The 24,258-nt window shown below is 38.9% G+C and overlaps 1 protein-coding gene across 5 annotated transcripts in view; it reads left to right on the forward strand.

The window, feature by feature from the left end:
• Nucleotides 1-24,258, forward strand: part of DLGAP1 (DLG associated protein 1) — a 402,137-nt gene that overhangs the window by 244,179 nt on the left and 133,700 nt on the right. For all 5 annotated transcript variants that reach the window (XM_077184530.1, XM_077184523.1, XM_077184534.1 and 2 more), the window contains one exon: nucleotides 19,106-20,131. In XM_077184530.1, coding sequence (XP_077040645.1) covers nucleotides 19,178-20,131 — 954 coding nt within the window. In that variant the 5' untranslated portion in view covers nucleotides 19,106-19,177. The remainder of the gene's footprint in view (nucleotides 1-19,105; nucleotides 20,132-24,258) is intronic.

A 24,258-nucleotide genomic window follows, 5' to 3' on the forward strand; every position in this document is an offset into this window, starting at 1 on the left:
TCAGGACTGGTGAAAGTTAGCTACTTAGCCAACTGCAACACAGGATAGTATATTCTGATTTTCTTCATTTTGTCAGTATACTGCAAATTTCAACACTAAACTTTTGCTGGAATAATCTTCCATAAGGAAATGTAGTAATGTTCCATGTTCCATACATGAAAATGTAGTAAATGACTTGGTCATTTGCAAACAGAGACTACAGCCCTGCCAACTGTACCAGAATCTGCTACTGAAGAGACCAAAATTTCATAATCCACTGTGTCATTCACACAGTGGATTTTCTGTGGCTTGGGTTTAATGTTTTTCTAAAGAAAACGCCTGAAATATCTAATTCCATCAGACTTGAAGTTTTCTCTCTCAAATTATACAGGACATTTTTTCACTGAAGATTCTGGGGGTATCTTTCACTGGGTATGACTTTCACTAAAGCCCTCTTGCCTGGAGAGGCTGTTGAGAGCAGGCTTTGCACAAATTGCTGCCATGCAGCCTGCATGAGTTGTAGCAGAATGAAAACCCCTGGTAGTGTCATCTGCTGGAGGGATTTTGCAGAGCTGTCAGTCATGTTTGCTTGACAGAAGGGAAGGGTATTCTTGTTTCACACCTCAGTTCATGGTCTCAGGGGTGTAATCACACAAAGGGTTTCTCCAGGGAGGTAACACAGAACCTGAGGAATGCTGCAGGCTTTTGCCATGGAAGTTTCCCAAGAACTAGCCCTTGTTCTTAGGTCCGGTGGGCTATGTGTAGTGCAAATCTTTTTTTCCACTGACACAAAGCTAGACTAGATATGCACATGAAGCATGTGCTTCACTAATCCAGTCTAATGGCAGGAAGCCTAAACTATCCATATGCTCGCTGTGGTCTGGCATTGCAGAGGCATGCTGACAATTTGGCGATGGTGACTGTTCCTGTGGGCGTCACTGCGACATTCCTGTTTCACTTCTTCTCTTCAGTATCATATGATGTTCTGGGAAGCTGTGTACATTCTGTTTCTTCATGCTTCAAGGAGAATGATATTACATATCCCAAAGTCCAAGAAGTTAAGAAATACATACCACAAACTGTAACAGACCAGGAGGTGAAACAGGAAAGGTCTTCTTCAGGCAGTGGTTTAATACCACCAGCCAGTTCCTTTGCTTATGATTGTCTTCTTTGTCTCCAAAGCAGCCAAGCTCTGTTAGCCATAGAGCATTTCATATTCCTCTCACTCCTCTTCATGTTTCTTATCATAGTTGGTTATATCTTCTCTTTCAACCAGAACGTTACTCTTTAGAAACACAGTGCTGCTTACGTGTCCCTGAAAGTGTACTTCTGCGGCCAAATCATCTTAAAGCCACAGAAGATCATCTGTAAAGTTATCCTTTGAAGAAATGGAAGAATAATATCCCTTGTGACATTTAAATTAACAAACAAACAAACAAACAATTAAAAAAATACCTGTGGAGTTCATTTAGGAATTCAACTAGCTTGAAAAAAAAGTCCTATAATTAAGTGTTCAACAAAAAATATTTAGTTACTGACAATTTGCCAATTAGTCTAGCTTCACAAAGGGCATCTAGTTAACCATTAGAAGAGATTTGAAACATTTGTGTTAAGTTCATTGTTGAATAATCTTCCAAAGTGATTGTATTCCAGGTAAATTTCATCCATGACTTCTTGCTTTTAGCCATACTGTTGATGACCAATGGCATGAAAATTGCCAGCTTAGAAGAATAAATGTAACTTTGTTACTCAGTGCATTTTTAAGAAAACTTCTTTCTTTACATTCTTGCTCTCAACCTGTTTTCTAATCACAACTAGTGCTGAGGAAAATGGACGTGAACAATTGCTGGGAACTTCATGCTGTGGGAGAGTGGCAACCACAAAGTCTGGTAACAACAGTTTTATGTGCCATGTGAGAAGGAGTAGGCAGGAGCCTTTGACTATCTTGTCTAAGATTCCACAGTTTGCCTATTAAAAGTGAGTACAACCCCACCAAATTAACCAGAGCAGGATGCTACAGCAAACCTGTCACTTTGAGAAGGGGGTGTCATAACCTCCAAGAGGAGGTCAAAGGCTGTGCTGAGGAACACAGGCATTACCCAGAGAAGAATCACTCCAGACTGAACAGAGCAAGACAATATTACAGCCTTCAGAATTTCTCCCTTTGGATGGGATTTAGAATGTGTGAAAGAAGGACTGATAAATTTTGACAGCTTGCATTTCCAGATGTCAGGCATTGGTTTAGCTACTTATAAGAATATGGGTGAACTGGAATTGAAAGTACAAAAGATTTTTTTTTCTTTTATTACCTGCATGACTGTGGGATATTCAGACTTGCTATAATAACACGCTCTTTAAGTAGAAGATATATTAACAGAAGTATTTCCATTAGTACAATTTTGAATTTAGAATATTCATTTAAAAATTTACTGTAGAATTCTAATCCAAAAAACTTTCTACTACAACACATTCCAGTCTCTTGAGCTCCTGTCTACGAAAAGAAACAGGAACATTAATGAAAAAGAGATAGACATAATGCTTTTTACAAGTGTCATAATTCATAGAATGATTTCAATCAGGAGGAACCTTAAAAATCACTTACTTCCAACCATTTGCCTCAGTCAGGGACACCTTCCATTAGACTAGCTTGCTCAGAGGCCCATCCAGCCTGGCCTCCAATACCTCCAAGGAGGGGACATCCACAATCTCTCTGGACAACCTGTTCCAGTGCCTCCTCATCCTCACAGTAAAGAATGTCTTCCTAATACCTAATTTAAACCTACCCTCTTTGAATTTTCACCTTTGTTCTATAACTCCATGACCTTTAAAAAGTCACACTTCAGCTTCCTTGTCAACCTCTTTTAGGTACTGTGATCTTCTCCAGGCTCAACTCTTAGCATGTCTTCATAGGAGAGGTGTTTCAGCCCTCTGTCCTTCTGCATTGCTCACCTTTGGACTCACTCCAACGCGTCTAGCTCCTTCTTACTTAGGGGTGCCCAGAGGTGGCTGCAGCACTGCAGGTGGGGTCTCACTAGAGCAGAGCAGAGCAGAGCAGAGGGGGAGAATCATCTCCCTCACCCTGTTGCTCCTGATGCTTGTGATGCAGCCCAGGATGTAGGTTGGCCTCCTGGTCTGCAAATGCACGTTGCTGAGTCACGTTGAGCTTCTCATCAACCAACACTTCCAAGATCTCTTCAGGGCTGCTCACAATCAATTCTTCACCCAGCCTGTATTTGTTCTTGGAATTGCCCTGACACATGTGCAGGATCTTGCCCTGAGCAAGACAGGACACAGGAATAAAAAGGACACAGGAACAAAAAAGTTATGAGAAGTGAACTTCTGTTCACTTGTTCAGCTCTGGTGGTGTGACTTACTATTTTTTTATGAGACCTGTAAGAATGTAATCATCTTTATGGTTGTCTCAATCAGATTTGAGTTCAAAATTTTATGAGAAAATAGCAGAAAATATAGCTATGTACTCAGTCCAAATAATCATACCCTCTTCAAAACTAAAGAGAAATAAGTGTTCTTTTTCACACTTCCCAGCAAGGTGAGAATTAACTGAGGTCAAATCAACCTGAGCACATGGAGGAACTTTCCCAGGTCTGCTGTAAGAGTAAAGTAGGAGGTGCTCGGGCAGCTGAGAGGATTCAAACTGCAGGACCAATGGAAGCAAATCAGGTGTCCACATCTAAGCCTGACAGCAGTTCCTGGACCAGGCAGACCTTGAGGGCTGATTGCAGGAAACCTGAGATGGGATCAATCCATTGAGCTCCTTGGCTTTCCCAGGTTCCCAAAAAGTGTACCTGGGAGGCCAGTGGATTCTGAAAGAAAAATGGAGAGCTTGGAGGATGCATGATGCTCTCTGTTTCTTTTGATGTTACTCTTTATCTTCAGATGCCACTATTTCCAACACTGTGCAGCTTGACAAGGTCCTGTCAGTGGATTGTGTCCATAGTATCTTGTGCCACTGGAGTCAAAAAAGGTCCAAGTATAATTCATTTCTAGAGAAAGTTCAGCTTCTTTTATGGTTTTTCCCACTGTCAGGAAACAGGTGGGACTTGCTTCTCTTCCCAAAACTTCCAGGGGTCATACAAATCTTGTATTTCAAGCCCTGCCCGTTTCAATTTGAGGCAGGGAGGCAGGGCAGGAGGTAGGCTGGTGGGTGGAAGAATGGGCATGCACAGATGGGGGATTGTATAAACCTTATTACTGAGGAAGCCTGGCAAATAATGCTTAACAGATCATAATTGTTCCTGTGCACCATCTCTTCTGTAGCCTTCAAAGTTGCACTTTGTAACTGTCTGAGATCATACTCTTAACTGCTCTATAAAAACCATAAAAACTTCCTTTTAAATCACAGTCTTATAGAACAAAAGCAATATTAACAGACTTAACAGGCCTGGCAGATTTCTTCCTATTCACTTAGGGTAGAAGAGATCACAGGCCTCTTCATGCTGCTTCCAGAGTTTTATTCTAAACTTTCTCTACGTATGCACTTGACCTGCAAGTCTCTTTTCATTTAGGAAAAGAGAGGAATGACTTTTTCAAAGTATGCAATGATCTTCTAAACACAGCTTTATCGTCAGCCAGTGAAGTACTTATCCTAATAATGAAAAAAAAAAATAGTAGGACCATTCCTTTTAAACTTTCAGCATATTCACTGTATTTGGTCTGGCTGAAATGGAGTTAATTTTTCTGTAACAGCTCTCAAAGTGCTGTGCTTTGCATTGGAAATTAGAAAGGTGTTGATAACACCATTACATTTTCTCTCCCCTGTCCAGCTGCAAAGGGGAAGAATAGAGAGGCTTTGGTGGGTGTCTGGCATCCAGACAGGGTCAACCCACTCTACAGGGGTTTTGGTGCCAAAACATGGGGTCGTGAGGATTTTGACCCCATGTAATTGGGGGAAGTAATGGGCAAAACAAATCGTGAACAACATCAAAGAATGGATTGATCATGAGGAATTTTTGTCATAATTGTGGTGAAGAGACAAGGGTTGGATTTTGTGTAAATTGTCCCTTTTTTTCTGTGTTGTGATGATGTTATTTTGTTTTGTTAATTCGGTTGCATTTGTTGAGGCAAGGGCAGGTTGTGTGGTGAATGTGGATTTTAGTGATAATTCTGAAACACATGATTTTCAGAGGTGAGGGTTGGAATGTATTGGGTTTGCATGGCCAGGTAGTGGTGGGGGCTACAGAGGTGTCTTCTGTGAGAAGCTGCTGGAAGTTTCCTCCACATCCAGCAGAGCCAATCCTTGGCATCTCCAAAGATAGGCGTGCCACTGGCCAAGGCTAAGCCAATCAGAAATGGTGATAACACCTCTGTGATATCATATTTAAGAAGAAGAAAAAGAAGTTGTGGCACAGCTGTAATTGCAACCAGAGAAGATCAGGGTGAGAATTTGTGAGAACAATGCTGCAGACACCAAGGGCAGTGGAGAAGGAGGGGAAGGATGAGCTAGAGCAGAGATTCCCCTGCAGCCAGTGGTGCAGACCATGGAGAAGCAGCTGTATCCCCACAGCCCATGGAGGAGCACAGGGATGCTGAGATCCACCTGCAGCCCATGGAGGAGCTCAGTGCTGGGACAGGTGGATGTCTGAGAGGAGGATGAGAACCCATGGGAGGCCTGTGCTAGAGCAGGGTCCTGGCCAGGGCCTGCAGAGCCATGGAGAGAGGAGCTCATGCTAAAACAGGTCTCTGGGCAGGATTTCTGACCCAGTACCCACACTGGAACAGTCTGTGCCTGAGGAATGGCCGAACTGCACCCTGTGGAAAAGTGACTCATGTGGCAGCAGTTTGTGAAGAACTGTTTCCCATGGGACAGGCTCATGTTGGAGAGGATCATGGAGAACTCTGTCCCGTGAGAAGGATCCCACGCTGGAGCAGGGGAGGGACTCCTCTCCCTAAGCAGCATCAGGAACAATGTGTGAAGAACTGACCATAACCCCCATTCCCCACCTCCCTGCACCACTGAGGGGGGGAGGTAGAGCTGGGAAGGAAAGAGGAGTAGAGACAAGGTGTTTTTAAGATCTTATTTTACTTCTCATTTTCCTGCTCTGATTTTGTTAGTGATAAATTCAATTATCCCAAATTTATTGAGTCTGTTTTGCCCATGACAGTATTTGATGAGTGATCTCTCTTGGTCCTTATCTCATCCCATGAACCCTTAATTCTATTTTCTCTCCCCTGTCCAGCTCTAGAGGGGAGTGTTTGTGAGGTTTTGGGCATCCAGCCAGGGTCAAGCCATTACATTCACTCATGTAAAGATTAACTGTGTTTGTTGGATCTAAATGTGTGTTCTTATTTGGTGTGATTTCAGTGAGTTTGTAGAGTATACAAGTTTTGTTCCATCTTCTGTTTGCTAATTAGTTTACTAATATCCTTCAAGCAGTTGTCATCTACAAGCTAAAGAAGTTTTTTTAAAAAGCTAAAATATTTGAATTTTAAATAAAATTCATGCTCAAATAGTTTCAAAATGGATACTACTGAAGCCAGTGTTCTTTATTCGTACTGGAAAGTAGCACTACCGAAATCATCCATTTCTGAAAGCAACTATCCATGTTATCTTACAATACTCCTTCTTTGGTGCCTTAAAATGTACACTCTGAAAGCACACTGAATATTTCAGTTGCAGCAGTACAGTTTTTCTAAGCAATGTTTCTAAGCAATGTCCCGTTTCTTTGCCAGTGCTCACATGCATTGCTGTTTCGGCTGCGGTCAGCCTGACTGTCAGAGCAGATAACCATCAACGAGTCTGGCTTTACTGTGAACTTCCCAAGAGAGAGGGTGGACATGCAATTTTAGATTCAACTACTGTTTTATGGGGGTAGTGTAATTTTGTTTCTGCAGTACAGATTAAACATTGCTAAAAAGCAGTGGCTGAAAATAAGAAAGAAAAAATAAAATCGGTTTACTTGAACACTGGGTGTGATTCTGAGTTACATTTGTGAAAACACAGGTTAATGTGTCTAATCTCAGTTAAACTCTTTTTAGACTGAGGAATTCACAAGAACAAATCTGCAGTTACTGATACAGCCTACCAATTTAAGTGTATACCTGATAAGAACTGTATCTGGTACGAAATGTATAAAGTAGCCAAAGGCTAGATGGGAGGAAGCTGCTGGAGTTACTAAAGGCCTGAAAATCTACCTTCAGATGTGATTGAGAAACACAGTCACTTTAGGTTAAGACATATAAGGGCGTGAAATAGTTCTGTCTCACAACAGCAGGAGGGAATGTGGCTCATGGTAAGGGCTTCTGAAAAGGTTTATTGAAAAATCTCCAGACCTATTAGCTGGAAGTGGATACAGAACACATTTAGCTGCAGCTATGTATCAGTGGCTAATTACCAGAACAATTTTCTTGGAAATGAGGCAGATTCTGTTATTTCATAGCTTTAAAATCAGACTTGCTATCTTTCCACAAGGTGTACTCTATGACAGCAATAAATCGTAGATCCACAGTTGCAGTTATGGATGGTTTTTATAAGCCTCATGAGGAAAAGCTTGACAACATTTATGAGAATAAACAGCATAGCCCACTGTGGCTCCTCCTGAACTTACACAATAATGCTGACATTTAACATATGATGAACCTCATATTTTGAGGGGAAAGATGAGATTTCAGTTGAACAGCTGAAAGATGGAATAAAGTGAAAAGGCTGTATGCTTTGTATTCAGGTTTAAGGGAGTATGTCTTTTTAGTATGCAAATTAAAGTAGATTGTAGAAAGCACTTACCCTTCACCTTGAAATTAAATTAGATTAAACTGGGAGGAGTAAGCAACAAGGAATTAACAGGACATTCTGTATATATTACCAGTCTGATATATATGGCAGCCTGCTTATGGTGTTACTCTTCTAAAGAAACATTTTCTAAAGTATTTTCAATGCTATAGAAATATTTATTGCACATTTTCATATTACTCTGCAGGTACTTTTAACAGAATATTAGAACTTCTTTTAATAAAAAATAACTTCAAATGCACCACTTCTGTGGTTTTTTTTTAATACTCAGGAGAAGATGGTTTGCAGTAGAACCTAGAGATAAAGCTCTTCACTTTAAAGGGTTTGGTATTCCAGTATATGAACACTCTATCATTTGCAATTGCATGTAAAATAGATTTCAGGAGTTTCTTAAAGTGCATTTCATTTATGGTAGTTTTGTGTGATAAAGAAATGAGTTACCAATAACATTCTCTTTTAAAGTGCATTATTAATAGTTTTAAAATTCTACCTACTTAATATTACGGAGAATACTTACTCTATCCTACTTTAAACCATCAAATATTAAAAGCAGAAATTAAGTTCTTTTCATTCTATTCATGTTGGTCTCAGGAGCAATTCCATTGAGATCTGTGAAGTTACATCAATTGGGGCATTGCTGGAAATAGTAACATGCAAAAAAAGGGAATTAAGCTTATACTTCCTCTTCCTACTTCTCCTTTTGTGCTTTCTCTTTCATTCCCTCCTTCACTTCAGTTTTTCTGTATCAATGAAGACATCTAAATACAGCAAAGTTCAAGTGAAATGAAAATATTCTTGAGTATATTTTCCTTGATTTTGACTTATTTACTCTATATATATAAAGTTTTAATTCCATTCTTTATTATTGTGCTTCATGTCAACAATGTGTGCAGTTCAGACAAGGCTAGTATAAAATAACAGAGTCCAGTGCTTTGGTATTCCCTCTGAGCCCCCAAGAGTGAAATATGCACTGTATAAATGCCTAATGTGCTGATGAAGTCAAACATCCTTCTGGAGTAAGATGTTCATTTACCATTTTGTGTATCTCAGCACAGTGATTTGTGATGAGCTTCTGTATGGCATGCACATAGTTAACAGAAATTGTCCTCAAATCTGCTTTTCTTACAAACATGGATGTGAAGTTCATGCCCAAGCATTTTAGGTGGCACCTAATATGAGGATATCACCCCCATATTCCTTGCGATGTCAAAGCCTCAGAGTGAATCCTGTGTGGTTTCATGAAACTGATAAAAGATCAGTCACAAACTGTGGAAGTAAAGAAGTCACACTTCAATTCTGTGGCATTGCAAAGCTGACCTGTGCAATTCAAGATTATAAGCATGGTTTATTCATTTTTTCTGTTTGGTCATCCAACAGATTATTATTCATCATAATTCATTTCATCAAATAATTTTTTCAGTTATTTTTGCCTCTTCCTGATTTAAAAGATATTCTGAAAGACTTTTCTGAAATGTTTAAGCCATGTTCACTGTTTAGAAAATACTATTTCTCTGAATAGTTTTAGCCTCCTTGCAGGGGTTCATTAGCTTGTATGCAGTAATTAAGTTTTGTTTTGATTTTACTTGTATATTAATAGAATCCTTTTCTGATTCTTTATTGGATAAACATAGTTCCTACATTCAAATTCATATCATGTGCCATTTGTATGCATAACTAAACCTAAACAAAGAAGTTCAAGATAAACTTCTCCAAAGTATTCTCTAATCTTTAAATCTACTTGTTTCTAGATATGTGCAGACCATTGGTTCTATTTATTGGAAAATGCACCAAAAAAAAAGAGACATGAGTACAATAGTAGCAAATTCTATGTGCATAAATAATAGCAGAAAAGCCTGAGATTTTCTTTTTTACTTTTTTATGTTTACAATCAGAATCATATCCAAAAATAAAATTTACAGGGGTTTTGTAAAACTTCTAAATTATTGCTGTTGTAAATAAATAGATTAAATGTAGCTGGTGGTTTGGTGTTTTAGGTGGAACTGAATGAAGGCTTAAAGCAGAAGAGGAGAAGTTGTATCCTCTGTTCAAGGGCAGAATTGTCTCCCAGAAGGGATGCAGCCACTATCTTGTGCCATGCCAGCAGAAGAACATCATTTTGCCCACAGACTTTCTCTTCCTATTGCTGTCACATTTTACTCTATGACATACTTGATAAGCAGCTTTTTGAAAGTACCAGTAATTTTTTTCAGACAGTTTTCATACATTATTTCCCAGTTTCTCATAGCTCAAAATCATTTTGTGGAATTCTGTGAAAAAAAGTTCTCCTTAAAAATAGTTGCTATTTCAATTTCTTCATAACTAAATTGCATGAGAAAATATTTGTGGTAAATATTTCCCTCTGAAAAGAAGATTTTAAGGTTTCTTATTATTTTTTATGCCACTAGAGGTGAAATGAGACAAGTTGATTTGAGCAAGCAGCTTAAGAGTTCTGCCAAATCTAACTATATTTCATAGCATTGCTATAAAACTGGAAAGTATTTCCATTTCATTTACTGTGTAATAACAAATATTGATCAGTTACTGTAGCTATCAAAGATAAGGCCGTTAACGCGGTTGCCTTTCTATACCACAGCTAATGTGAGGATTTGGTTCAGTTTTTAGTTGTTTGTGGTCTTTTTCAAACCTTAAATTCATGAAGTTTAGTACTATAGCCATGTTTTAGGGAATAAAGAATCCTGTTACTGTCTGCCTTTTAATCAGGTGCTTCATATTCAGTGCCTAACTGAGCCCACAATTACTGGTTTTTACTTTTAGATTGAGCTGAGAGGAACAGGTTGAAATGAAAAAGATTAAGTTTTGATCTAAGCGTGACTGTTTTCTACAATCCAATGGGTTTTCTGCCCTGCTGGCTGAGCTCTTTTATCTCACACCTTCAGAGAGGGCTTTTTCTTGTTCCTCCCAGGAGTCAGTTTTCTCCCATGTAGGAGTTAGCTGGTCTTGCATATGAGCAGAACGTTCTTGGCATTGTGCGCCTCTCCTCTTTTCCTACTGCCTCACTGGAGAAACCTGTCTTGGGCATACAGGGCTTGGAACATATCCATGACCAAGCAGGGTGATCATAGTGGTGACATTTGTTGTTACAGTTAAAGCTCCATAATACCAAAATGACTATGAAGTGAAATTTCCAGAGTGTTCTTACTCATAGTTATGATGTGGGACAGTTTCTCTGAGGCTTTGCAGGTTCTTTCTGGTGGGCTATTGGGGGTTACTAGTGGGCTGGTGTGGTGATTAATATGGCCTGTATTGTCATTCTGTGAAAAGCAGTGTCTTCACAACTCTTACCCTTGGTCTTCACAGAGCTTCTGTAGCATTTCTGTGGAGTTTCTCCACTAAGATGCTTTTTCATTAGTTTCTGGGCTGACAACAGGTGTTCAGGGAAGGCACCCTTCAAACAGAGCTATGGATTGAAAGCCAAGATAGGAGACCATCTGCAAGCATAGGGATTCTGGTGCTTGTATGTTTTTGTAGCCTCCACTTTTGCTTGGACTTAAAATATTATAGTGTACTTGGAAGAATATTTGCTCAAAGAAATCACCACTATTTCTGCTAAATGAGGTCTGGGTATGTAAGTCTGAAGCTGTAGACAGAGTCTTATAAAACTATGTTTCATTAAATTGAGTTGAGTGATTTTTCATGGAGCAAGAAATATTTAACATAGTGTTTCACTTGATCTCTAAATAGCAAGGAATGAAAAGCTTAGAGATAGTTTGAATCATGAGATTTGCTGGTCAAGACCAACAAAGTCATGTAATTAGGCAATCACACTGTCACTGCCATCATAGAAGTCAAAGTATGGATTCTCAGGTGTCTTGAGTGGAGTGTAGTGCATTGGAGTAATGTCGGTTCCCTGGCTTTACAGTGAATATTGTTCTTTCAATGTATGTGTAGAAAAGCTCTAGAGAGCATGAAAACCTCTATCTCAGGCAATAATTTAACTGTGATACCTGTCACAGTGCCATGCTACAGAATTGCAAAACACTTAAAAACTGGTAGAAAATGAGTTAATGACCTGTGCAGATGTGATTTGTGTAATGTTGGTGCAAGCCCTGATTAGCAGCTTCCATTATATCCCTGTCAGTCCCTAGTAGCTATAGTGGCTCCTAGACTTAGACGTGCTGGTGTCCTTGCAATGAGGATCAAGAGCTTGTTTCAGTACAAAAATGCCCATTTTCACTATGTGAAAGACACATTGAAGGCCATGAATTTATCTGCCTTTGACAGGAAAAGTACACATTTAATTTTTAGGTTTTATCTGCTGATCACCTCATTCCTACTAGAAAAATAAACCTTTGACATTCATAACTGACTGGCTTGCAGGAATCTAGATACATACCTGATATCTCTGTATCTGTATTAGTCATTTAATGGTGTATGTTTTATGCCACTGTGATACCCACTCTATCAGATGCCAGTGCTGTAGGAATGTTTGACCTGTCCCTCATTCCTCTGTCCTTTTGTTATCCAGAGGCGGTAGAAGACACCCGTATCATATTGATTATTTGCAATTGATAGAAAGTAGTGACTGTAATCCTTTCATTTTAAGAATTCTTCTGCAGAAAGCAATCAAAATAGTGTTGCAAATTTAGGTGCAATAATAAGGTACCTAAAAGAGAGCAGCCCAGGTAAGTACATGTTAACCTGATTCCCAGTTTTGGTGTATCTTCCTTTTCATTCCCTTTTGCTCTTTCCCCAGACAAAGCATTCTGGAAATGCATTGCAAATTCTGCTTTAAAAAAAAAATATTAAGGTCATAAAGCTCATAATTCCCCAGACTGAGGAGGTTAAAAGGCAACATCTAAATTTGGGTATGAGGTATATGCTTCAACACTGCCTATATGACATTTATTAAATGATTCAGTTTAATGTATTATTTTACTTACACATTATACAGACGTAATATCCTGTTTGTTTTCTTTCTGGGAGAAGAAAATGTCCATTGGCAGTTCTGAATTCACAACAGGCTCTCCAGCTGATGTGCTGTACCTTATCGAGTCAGACTCTGTCCTACACCACAGGAAAGTAATGAGTAGTCAAATTGCACTATATATTATTACTCACTGAAGCAGATCAGAATTTTTTAAAAGTTGACTCTTAATTTGTGTGCAAATCAGGAGTGAAAGAGCAGACAATCACAGTTTAGTACTTCTTTTTGTAGAGTCAAGATCTTTCCGTGCAATTCTGCGTATTGCCAGCCACACTCCTGAGAGGATTGAAAAAGTCAGTCTCTTTGTGTCAAAATTTTGCTGACAGATACTGTTAGAATCTTGCAGACTTTGTAGTGTATTTAGATATGACTCAGAGGTTAATTATGTATTAGGTTACCTTAGTGACTACAGATTTTATGACACTCCAAGTGGCAAATCAACTTGCTTTTAGCCACAAAGATGAAGAAAGTAAAGCCAAACCCAAAACTTTTGGGCACATTCTGTCCTGGTACTGACCAGCACAGTTGCTCACCAAAAGCACATGGATGGAAACAGTAGTCAAATTTAAATGTGATACCTGATACCACAAATATATGCAAACTAAAAATTGTTGGATGCAGACAGAAAAAAAACCCACCAAGTTTTATGATGCCATTGGTGGGATGCCTCTCTTCTAGTTTTTTTTCTGATATGCATATCATTCACAAGGGCCTCCTCAAGATCAGCTAAAGCTTAATTATGTTTTTTTTCCCCAGTTACTCCCACTTATGGATCTCCCTATGCACTTGGAATGGGTTGACTGGCCAATATATTTCTCTTTATGACTCCCTGTCCACTGTTCAAGATTAAATTATACTGTAAATATCACTTGCCTGGTGTGATTGCTGACACAGAAGAAAAAATTAGATGTTCTATTGAGAGTTTTACCCAAGGCACTGAATTGTTCATATTACATGCCAAAATGTATTAGGGAGATAATTTGAGACCTCATTTTCTTTTGAACACCTTTAATAAAATATGTGGATAGATGAAATTTAGAATATGTATCCTTTTATTGATGTCTAGATTTTCATTAAGGTGATGCAATGTAACAAAAAGGCCCCACATAATTGATGCAAAATATCAAGACCTTTGCAAAAAAGCAATGTTCTACATGAGGAGCATGTGGAAGTTTCTTACCATAATCATATTTTCCATTTGTTTGTAAATTTTGAGAACTGGGGAAAGGAATTTCGCTGAGAACATTCCATAGTGTGGGATTAAATAAATAAGCAAATTCTGAGAACCTTGGGAGTTTAGTATGGAAATTAGAACCTATCTTTGTTTACCACAGAGTATAAAATGAGAGCACAACTATAAACAGTACTGCTAAGAAGCATCATTGGTTCAATTTGTGCACATGATTAAATGCCCTCCTCACTCAGAGCTGAACATACACGTAAACATATTAAGTGTTTACATTGCCTTCCACCTCTGTCCCAGTGCTTCAATTTCTGGACCTGGCAGACACCTGAATATTCAGAAGTCATCTGATTCTTGGAATGGTATCTTAGAAGAACCACACTCACCAAACAATAAAAAAATTCAATGTCCCTCACTCCTTGGTCTCTGAACAGACAAAGATATTAGATCCAAGGTGCTGTGGCCCTGATTATGCCTAATTAGGGTGTCTCTGTTGGTGACTTCCATGTTGGAGAAAAGAAGACTTCCCCATGGTTGAGGAGGATTGGGTTAGAGACCACAGAGTGAAACTTGACATCCGGAAGTCTGTGGGCCCTGATGGGATGTGATGCACCCATGAGCATTGAAGGAACCAGTGGACATCATTGTTAGACCACTCTCAATCATCTTAGAAAGGTCATGGCAGTCAGTAGAGGTACCTGAGGACTGGAGGAAAGCAAATGTTATCCCTGCCTTCAAAAAGGGGCAAAAAGGAGGACCCAGGCAAGCACAGATCCATCAGCCTGTGGGGTGTTGACTCTGGCAGGATGTCAGGTGCCCACCAGAGTTGTTCTATCACTCCCCTTCATGCCTGGACTGGGGAGAGAAAAACAAGTCTCATGAGTTGAGATAAGGACAGGGTCAGTTCACAAACCAATTACCATCATGGGTAACAGTGAAAACAGATTCAACCCAGGGAAACTAATTGAATTTGTTACTGGTCAAATTCAGAACAGCATAATGAGAAGTGAAACACCATCCTCCCACCCCTCCCTCCTTCCTGAACTCTACCTCTTCCCCCCTTAAGTGGCAGAGGGAGACAGGGAATGCTGCTGCTCAGGAAGAGTCCTTCCTCTGCCCCAGTATATTCTGCATTCTGCAGTCTTGCTGGATGAAGCCAGAGGTGCTCAGGGCCATATCAGTAAATCTTTTCTTAGACAGAAGGTTGAACATATATCTAAGGGAAAGAATATGTTTGTCAAAGATGTGTTTTATGAGTAAATTTGGACACATGAGTAGACAATATAGTTAAATGAAATTTGTGAAAACAGAAAAAAAAGTGATTTCTGCATTCAGGTTTTCTTATTTTGCATTCCTTTTCATTTTAATTACATAGGATTTAAATAGGCATTTTTCTAGCCACTAGATTATTCCAGGAATTGTTATGCATTAGGGACACCACATTAGGGACAAGGATGAATATATTTGTATTGTTCTTACCAAGGGCATCCTCAAAAAAACAAAAGCAAATGTAACATGAATGTTGAAAGTAGTAAGCATTCTTCATCCTTACAATGCTGTATCTCTTTAACATCTCCTTTATTCCTATGCCATCAAATAGTTTTGGTCTGCTGTCTATAGAATTGCTATTTGCACTGTTTATTAATGTGTTCATCAATTGTCTTGCCCTATTTCATGAATAATCAAGTGTTCCTGTTTTGGCCAAAAAATACCAATAAAATAAAAGACTTAATTGGTTTCCTCTCAGCTACTCATGGCATGAACAGATAGCCCTGTCTCCAGCTACTAATTGCACTAAACGTTGATGTATAGGTTCAGACAACACAATTATGGAATATGATACATATTCTTTGAAAAATACTGATGAAATCAGAGACTGTAGGATAGATATTTTTTCTAGACATATATTAACATATTAAAATGGGATTGAGGTGTGAGAGGGATTTAGGTTTTGTGTTTGGAGTGATTTTGCGCAGAAGAATTGTCCACTGAATATTTAAGAAAAGCAACACTTCTTTCTTCAATGTTGAGCATAGTGTACTTACTCTTTCCTTCCTGGAAGGTGCACTATGGTACATAATTGGGTTTTTTCCTAATTCATTGCACTTTCAATGCTGTCCTAGCAGTAATACAGTTAAGGTAAAATGAAGCTATATTCTAGTAAATGCTTGTGTGGGACTTTTTAGTCACAATTTTCATGATAAAATAAATGTTTCAGTGCTGTTTCACCAGGAAAAAAACCCCTTTCTTAATGCATCCAGCAGTCTAGGAGTTGGGAATAAATTGCTAGCACTTCTTTTTGTTGCACTCCTTTTGTTTGGTTGGTTTTTCCCCTTTGGTTTTGGCCTGATTCTTCTATCACTCTGGTTTTTGCTTCTTTGTTTTTTTCTTCTTTTTTTCCTCCTCTTTTAAATCTGATTTTTCATAACTCTATGATCTTTTGCTTTCACAAGCATTTTCTCTGTTATTCTCCTTATCTGTTCATCTGATTCCTTTTGGGCAGATCATCCTATCTACCTTCTGCTTTTTTCTCCAGTACTTCCTCATAAAAGATCCATTGACAGCTCAGACGCAAAATACATGCATTTTTTCTCCTAAACATTTCCATCCTACTTGCCATCCAAGCTCATATAGCAGTGCTTGGCCAATCTTCCTCCACAATTTTTTTGAAAGCCTGTCGTTTTCTCTCTATACAGACAAATGTCACTTTTCATAAGCTTTTTCACTCTTTACCACTTTTTGCACATCCTCCTTAGCATCCATATTGCCAGTCCATCCAAAACACAGCTGGTAACACGGCTGTTCTCATTGGTCAAACCATAGCTGCATCTTTTGTTTTCAGTTTCAAGGTTTTCCACAATATTCTGTCCCAGTCTATAAACCAGATCAAGGGTTTCCTGATCCCAGCCATTTTCTGTATCAGTATATTAAGGTTACATTTTCTCAATAATTCCATTACATCTCCTGTGCCTGTCATACTTCACAATGCTGTAAATTATTGTTACTTTTGGTTCTTTTCCTACATATACTCTTTTTTCCACAGTATATGAAAATTTCATAGCCATTCAGATAAGGAAAAAATGAAAATAAATTGCTGTTTTAGGGCATGTCCCAGTTAGTTGTACTCTTTCATAGCTTTCTCCTATCTTTGAGGCAAGGTTTAAATTTTTTTATCTTATATGGCACACTAGTCTATTTTTAGCCTTAAGAGAATTTATCCATCATCATAAGGACTGTTGCATGATTGCAAATGGATTTATGGATTTAAGCAAAAAAAAAAAAACTGGCTGAAATTTTGTTTTCATAAGCCTTGATGTGTAAAAGATATTCATAGATAGCAAAGAACTATTTTTTATTTGGTCTCTATATCCTTTAGAAGTGCTCTGCTTGATGAGGTATCTTTGTTCAAGTCACATTTTCAATTACCTAACTAATTAATATACTACTACATCCCTTTGGATGTTTCTCAGTTACACAGACTAGTAGATCACATTTTTAAAACTATGCTAGGGATGTAAAATTCTCCTTAGAAGTACTTAGGATTGTCACTACAGTATAATTGACAAGTACAGCTCCCTAAATATATTATTTTCATGCTTTTAAATGTGCCTTTAGCCATTCTCCTCTTTAGATAAATCAGTCATCTTATCTATTTAGAATATTTCAAGAGCCTTTTGTGATATTTTGAAAACTTTTTTTTAATTCAAGGTCTCCTGAGAAGGAACATTTTCTGCACTGCAGGGATCCAGTGAGGGGGAATAAAATGCAGGACATCCAGATTAGCTTGGAAGCATACTGAAAAAAACTCCCCTTTGGCTTGCTGCAGATTCAGAAGAAAATATAAAATAAGTTCTGATGAAGTCAGGAACTTGCTTTTCCAGACTGACATTAACTTAATGCTATTTTAGAAAACTTCATTGTTACCAATTTGCCAGTGGGCACAACATCTACAACCTGTTAAAACATGAACTTTAGCTGAGAGAGTGCTGGAGGAGCATAGTGGAAACCTGTTTGCTATGTATGTTTGTCCTTACTCCAAGAAAGATCTCCAGAGCTACATTTCCAAAAATATTTATGTGATTAGCTATGCCAGAAATGAGTAAAGTAGCTGAGAGACTCCCATTTCAGTGCAGTATAAGTAAGCACCCTCTAAGGAGTCCTCTGCCCTTCATTTTCTCAGATGGCACCATCAGACTGCTTTGCCACACCTGAAACCTCATAATTTACACATTAGTAGTCATAGGTTGCATCCAGACTGTTGCTGGAGTTGAGGGCTGAAATGAGGGCATCTGGCCTCAAACAGAGTGGTCATTATACAGTGGGGATGAAGATTTCCATTTTCAATTTGTTGTAATCCATAATCTACAGCATTGCGAGTCACTTCAGGGACAAATAACTGCAATCAAGAATTAAGTGTATTGTTATTAACTGTTATTCTTGTGTAACAACAAGGTTTGGCTATCCCAGTTCTTTTAATGGTAGGAATATGTAGGGATATATGAACACTGTGTAGTATAATGAAAAATTATTGAGAAATAAATCAAGCCATACATTAGCAGAATAAGATGGGGTTTTTTTTAGTGAGTAGGAGCCAAAAAATAGTAAATATAAACCCTACAGATATATAGGATGTTAATTAGTTGGTTTGGCTTTGTTCTGACAGTTGTGGAATTTATTGTTATTTTACTCTTAATTTGAAAAGAACTTACAGAAATAATGTTTTGCTGTTGCCTTGAGATGATTACAGTCCAGGCAGACAACATGGAGATTGAGTAAATATATTCATTGAAGTTAGGGAAAGGTTTCCCATTAATTCACCATGCTTTGTGTTTGGGCCAAAGAAGCCCAGAAAGTGTGTGATTAAAGAAAATATCTTTTTTAGTATGTCCATTTGGCCTTGAGAACATGCAGATGGGCAGTTAAGGCATCCTGGGAGGTCCCTGTCCCTGAATGTTTTCAGGACTGAGGTTTTAGAGTAGAGGTGGCAATACCTATCTTGCTTTTCATATTGGAAACATTGCCTGGTGTCAGTTTGCAGCTAATGGAACAAGATAATTTTTCTTGTGTACTGCTTAGGTATCCCTATCACCATGCTGGACGTGGGAAAGATTAAAGGATAAAAAGAGTCTGAGAATGTTTACTTTTTTCCAGTCACTTTTGCAATAAGAAACAAAGAATGTTAAGTGTGCACATGCTGTTTATTGTCTCAGCTGGAATATATTATGTGTTCTGTTGTATTTCTTTCTTTTAGGCCTTTCTCTGAGTTCTGCCTGCTGCACAGCCATACGTATTAGATGACTTTGGGACTCGTTTTCCACCAAGGATGAAGGGATTATCCGGCAGCCGCAGTCACCATCACGGGGTTGCCTGTGACCCTGCGTGTGACAGCCTGCCACACCACCAGGACAGGAAGCCATATTTGTTAAACCCGGTGGAGCCCCACCCCGCAGACCACCCTTACTACACTCAAAGGAACTCTTTCCAGGCCGAGTGCATGGTGCCCTACAACGATCAGATTGCCAGCAGCACATTTCCCCGGAGGCATTACAGCTCCCACCACGAACTCAAGGACGAGTGTGCTCTGGTTCCCCACGGAACTGCCAACAAGACCAACCGCATTCCTGCCAACCTCTTGGACCAGTTTGAGCGGCAGCTGCCCCTGAATCGGGATGGCTACCACACTCTGCAGTACAAGCGAACTGCCATGGAGCACCGCAGCGACAGCCCGGGCAGGATCCGGCACCTGGTTCACTCTGTCCAAAAGCTCTTCACCAAGTCCCACTCGCTGGAAGGACCGTCCAAGGGGAGCGTCAATGGGGGGAAAGCGAGCCCAGAGGAGTCACAGACGATGAGGTATGGGAAGCGCAGCAAGAGTAAGGAGAGGCGATCAGAAGGTAAGCCCAGATCCAATGCATCAGGATGGTGGAGTTCAGATGACAACTTGGACAATGATGTTTGCATTTATCATGGTCCCAGTGGGGTCATGACCATGGGAAGATGCCCCGATCGCTCTTCTTCCCAATACTTTATGGAAGCCTATAACACTATTAGCGAGCATACTGTGAAGTCCTCCAGAAGCAATAATGATGTCAAATGCTCTACCTGTGCAAACCTGCCTGTGAATTTGGACTCCCAGTTAATGAAGAAAAGCTCTTGGTCCTCTACATTAACCGTGAGCAGAGCCCGTGAAGTTTACCAGAAAGCATCAGTTAACATGGACCAGACAGTGGTGAAGGCAGAGACGTGCCAGCAGGAACGGTCATGTCAGTACCTCCAGGTACAGTGTGGAGAACTGGTTGCTGTTAACTGTGCTCTGCCTTGTCTCAGGTGTTTGTGGGGGATGGAGGTTTGCTCTGATGTCTCAACTTTCCCCAGAGGTCACTGACCACCAAACAAGGGGTTCTACTACTAAAATTAAAAATATATCAGCTCTTGGGTTTTTTTTTTTGGTCCAGAATTCAATATTTCAAAGTAACGGTTCATGTTAGAACAGGATTATTTTAATTTTTTTTCATGTGGGAAAAATAAGACCTTTCTGTGTACCTTTTGAATTTATAAGGCTGTCACAGTAGGGGTATGGGGAATTTGATGTTTTAGTGCTTTCATTTAGCATTGCAATGTCAATTAACTGAATGTTACCAGGATACAAATTCTTTGATTTCTGTAATTTCAATTTTGCTTTCATTTAGTGCTCATTTTTTAAGAAAGCTTTTGAGACCCTTTTGAGAAACTATGGGGTACCTTAATACTTTCTCCAGCAGGAAAACAGCCTACTTTTCTTTTTGCCATAGAATATAAATTCTCTTAAAACAGTTATTGTAACGTGTCCAGATTTGTTTATCAGGCTATTCCTCTTTTTTATGGCTCTGAGTCAAAAATAAAAAAATCAAAAGGTTGAAATTATTGCTTGTTCTGATTATACATTTTAGGAGTACATCACCTACTCCCTCACAAGCTGTTTGCAGTTAATACAGCGTCACTATTTTTCACCAGTATTGTATCTTTAAATGTCAAGAATCAGATGTCTCCTCTTGGAGCTATCATACTGCCGGTGAATGTTTGTGGCAGGAACATGGATCAGAAAATATTAAAACTGTTTCATTCTTAGGAGAGCTGTGGATAGCTTTTATGCACTTTTCTAAAAGAAGCACTTATGGCACATCTAAGTGTGTGTGTAAGATGGAACAACGTTGCACAGAGAAGAGAGAAGACCATGAGGAAAAAAGAGGTTTGCTAAGATGATTCGGTTTCATTTTAATGTACTGGGACTCTTTTCTATTTGTATAGAACTGTAGCAGGTTCTCTCATATGGGTGCTTTAATGAGACAGTCAGATTCCACATTCTGTTGTTTAAGTCAGTATGCAGAGAAAGCGTAGGACTGAGGCATCAGCATTTAAAAATTGATCTTAAAACGTTTTATGGAGTGTCGTGCAAAATAATTTTGATTACCGGCCTCTGGGATGCTAAGTCCTAAATGTAAAGGAATGGATATGTATATTTTCTATCAATTTTTTAGGGGAGTGGGGTGGGGGAAGAGGGGGCAATACAAATGCTCAGTGTGTTTACAGCTCTGCATATAGGCTGAGGAGGGAGAGGGGTTTCAAAATAGCCTCAGGTTGCAACCTTTTGAGCTTTTGTGGGTTTTTTATTAAGTATCTTTTGTGTGAATTTTGTGAGTAAGAAGAAATCATAACTTTAGGCTTGAGTATTGTGGTTACTTTGAACCCTGAGATTTTTCTTGTTGGTATTTTTGTTTACTCCTTCAGCCTTCTCTTGGGTTTAGATAAAATAGCTGACAATTCAGTATGTGACCAGATGGCTAGAAAAGAGTGAAAAACTGTGCCAGCATCAGCTTTAAACGAACACCTCCATAGGGACCTTTAGATAATGTTTAACTGACAGGAATAGACTCCTCAAGTGGAATTAGAGGACATTATCTGTGTCTGTATGAAAATATGTCCAACAATTGTCAAGGGCAAGAATAACTAAATTCTCACTTAGAATCACTACTTCTCACTGTGTTTCCCATTCTGTTTCAGTTTTCACTTAATTTTGTTTTATTGTTTCTAATTGCATGCCCTTGTAAAATCAAGGGAAATACAATTAGTTTAAAACTGTTTTGTTTGGTTTTTTTTAAAGGAGAATCTTAACCAGGCATCAGTTAACATTGGGAGTAATATTCAAACAGAGTACAGTAGATTTGAGGAAGCAGGTCAGGATTATTCTTCTCTCTTGGCAGCTTGAAGGGATGACAAATGCATGTAGGTATTTAAAAAGTCAGTCTATTTTGAATGCATCCCCTTGCTTTTCTCTTCACTATATCACTTATCTTTTTACACTGCGAGCCCTTTGGGGCTTGGACTTTGTTCCCTTTTGTGTTTCCACAATGCACAGCACAGTGGGACACAGAACCCAGTTGAAGCCCTTTGTCTGTCCTGCAATATAAATATATATTAACAGCAGCAGAGTTCCACTCTGTTAGTGAGTTGTAGAGTTACTCTGTGCATCTGCTATTTCCAGGTGCACTTCTCATTATTGCACCAAAAGGCTGGTGTCCTGTGTTAGAACAATTGGAAAGGCACAAAATGAGATGAAAGCTACAAATTCACAATAACACTGGACAACCCTGATCATTTAATTTCATTGTCATGATGCTTCTTTGTTGCTTTCTATAACTCACTAAATGTTAAACAGATTTACCAACTTGCTTGTAATTTAATTTGTCTGTGGTCCAGGACATAAACTCTCAGGACATAAACTGTGATCATTCAAAGAGCAGCTACTTGTTCATGCAATCTCTTCTTGTCACAGTATCTGAATTCAATGAAGGAGTGACTTCTTTCCAACTCAGGGTACTCAGAATAGTTTTCTTTATCCTGATAGATCTGAGTATATCAGAGATCACAGGTGACATTGACTTCACATTTGTTTGTAAGGGCTTTTATCACAGAAGTATCTGCATGAATTCTCTGTGTAAAGACATAGAAATGACAAACAATTATTTCACTTGCTGTGATATTTTCCACTTAACTGTTCTGTGGAAGGTGTTGGCAGTAATTAGTATTACAGATGGGCTTATTTCTCATAATTTGGAATTTGGATCAAGTGCAGAGTCCTCTGCATTGTACTGTCTTTCTTTACCCCACCAGGCTCCACTTCCAGCCCTGCTGCTGAGGCACAGTGTCCATCCTTGGAGTTCTAGGGGAGGCTGGGGTCTACACTGGGCATCTTCAGAAACAGATATTGTCCTAGTATAGTCTAAAGACTATAGTCTAAAGTCAAGCAAATCTTTTCCTCTTACCCACATTTTGGGAATAGAATTGCATTTTTATCTTCTATTTCTCTTTTCAAGAGTGAGCAGCTGGATAGTAGAAAGATAAGGTTCTTTTTATGAGCTGATTTTTATTTCAGGAAAGTGTTATTTGATCCAGCTTTACAGTTGGACTACAGCGAAGGATGGTGAGAAGGAAATGTTCATGTTTTATCAAAATGCTTCTTCAAGATGGTTTCCCTCCCTTGAAAGAAAAAAATTTAAGGCAGTGGACAGCCTCTACTTCTCTGCTAGCTTCTGCTCTGGAAAAAAAGTGAAATTAACCAAACTATCAAAGACAACATGTAAGCAGCAGTCCTTTGCTGCAAACAATAGGGTCTAAATACACAGGGAGATATTTCTGACATTTTTTGTTTTGTATGAATTCATGATTTTTAGAGCTAATAGTGTATCAAATACACTGCAGAATTTGTCTCTGATTATAGTTTTGCCATTTAATGTTCCCTGTAATTACCATTCCTGTTGTCCTTGGTCCATTTGTTAAGAGACTGAGAAAAATACAAAGAATGATGCTTTTCAGATTAATTTTCTTTTCTTATATGGGTCAGTCGTAAGTTTTCTTTTCATTGCACCTGATGAGACTCATATCAATTGTGTCAGACACTTGGGGCTAAGGATGGAAATTTTGCTTCTGAAAACTGAAGCACAGAAGGTGGGGGCAACAGTGTCGCAGACATCTTTTCATTAAAAACCCTTTCTTAGGATTTTTCCCTTCTGAGAAGCTGAGAGGCCTCAGAAACAAAATGTAAACAATGGTTATCTGCTGCTGTGGAATGCAACAGATGGATCCATGATTGGTCTTGTGTGGATGTTTGGAATTAGTGACCAGTCACAGCAGAGCTGGCTCTCTCTGTCCAAGCCACAGGCCTTTGTTTTCATTCCATTCTATTCTTAGCTTAGCTAGACTTCTGAGATGAAACTTTTCCTTCTATTCTTTCTAGTTTAGTTTTAATGTAATATATGTCATAAAATAATAAATCAAGCCTTCTAAACATGGAGTCAACATTCTCGTCTCTTCTCTCACCTGAAAACTCCTGTGAACACCATCACACAACAGTGCAGTCATTCAGCC

The sequence above is a fragment of the Agelaius phoeniceus genome, chromosome 1 (genome assembly GCF_051311805.1).
Source record: "Agelaius phoeniceus isolate bAgePho1 chromosome 1, bAgePho1.hap1, whole genome shotgun sequence".
NCBI lineage: Eukaryota > Metazoa > Chordata > Aves > Passeriformes > Icteridae > Agelaius > Agelaius phoeniceus.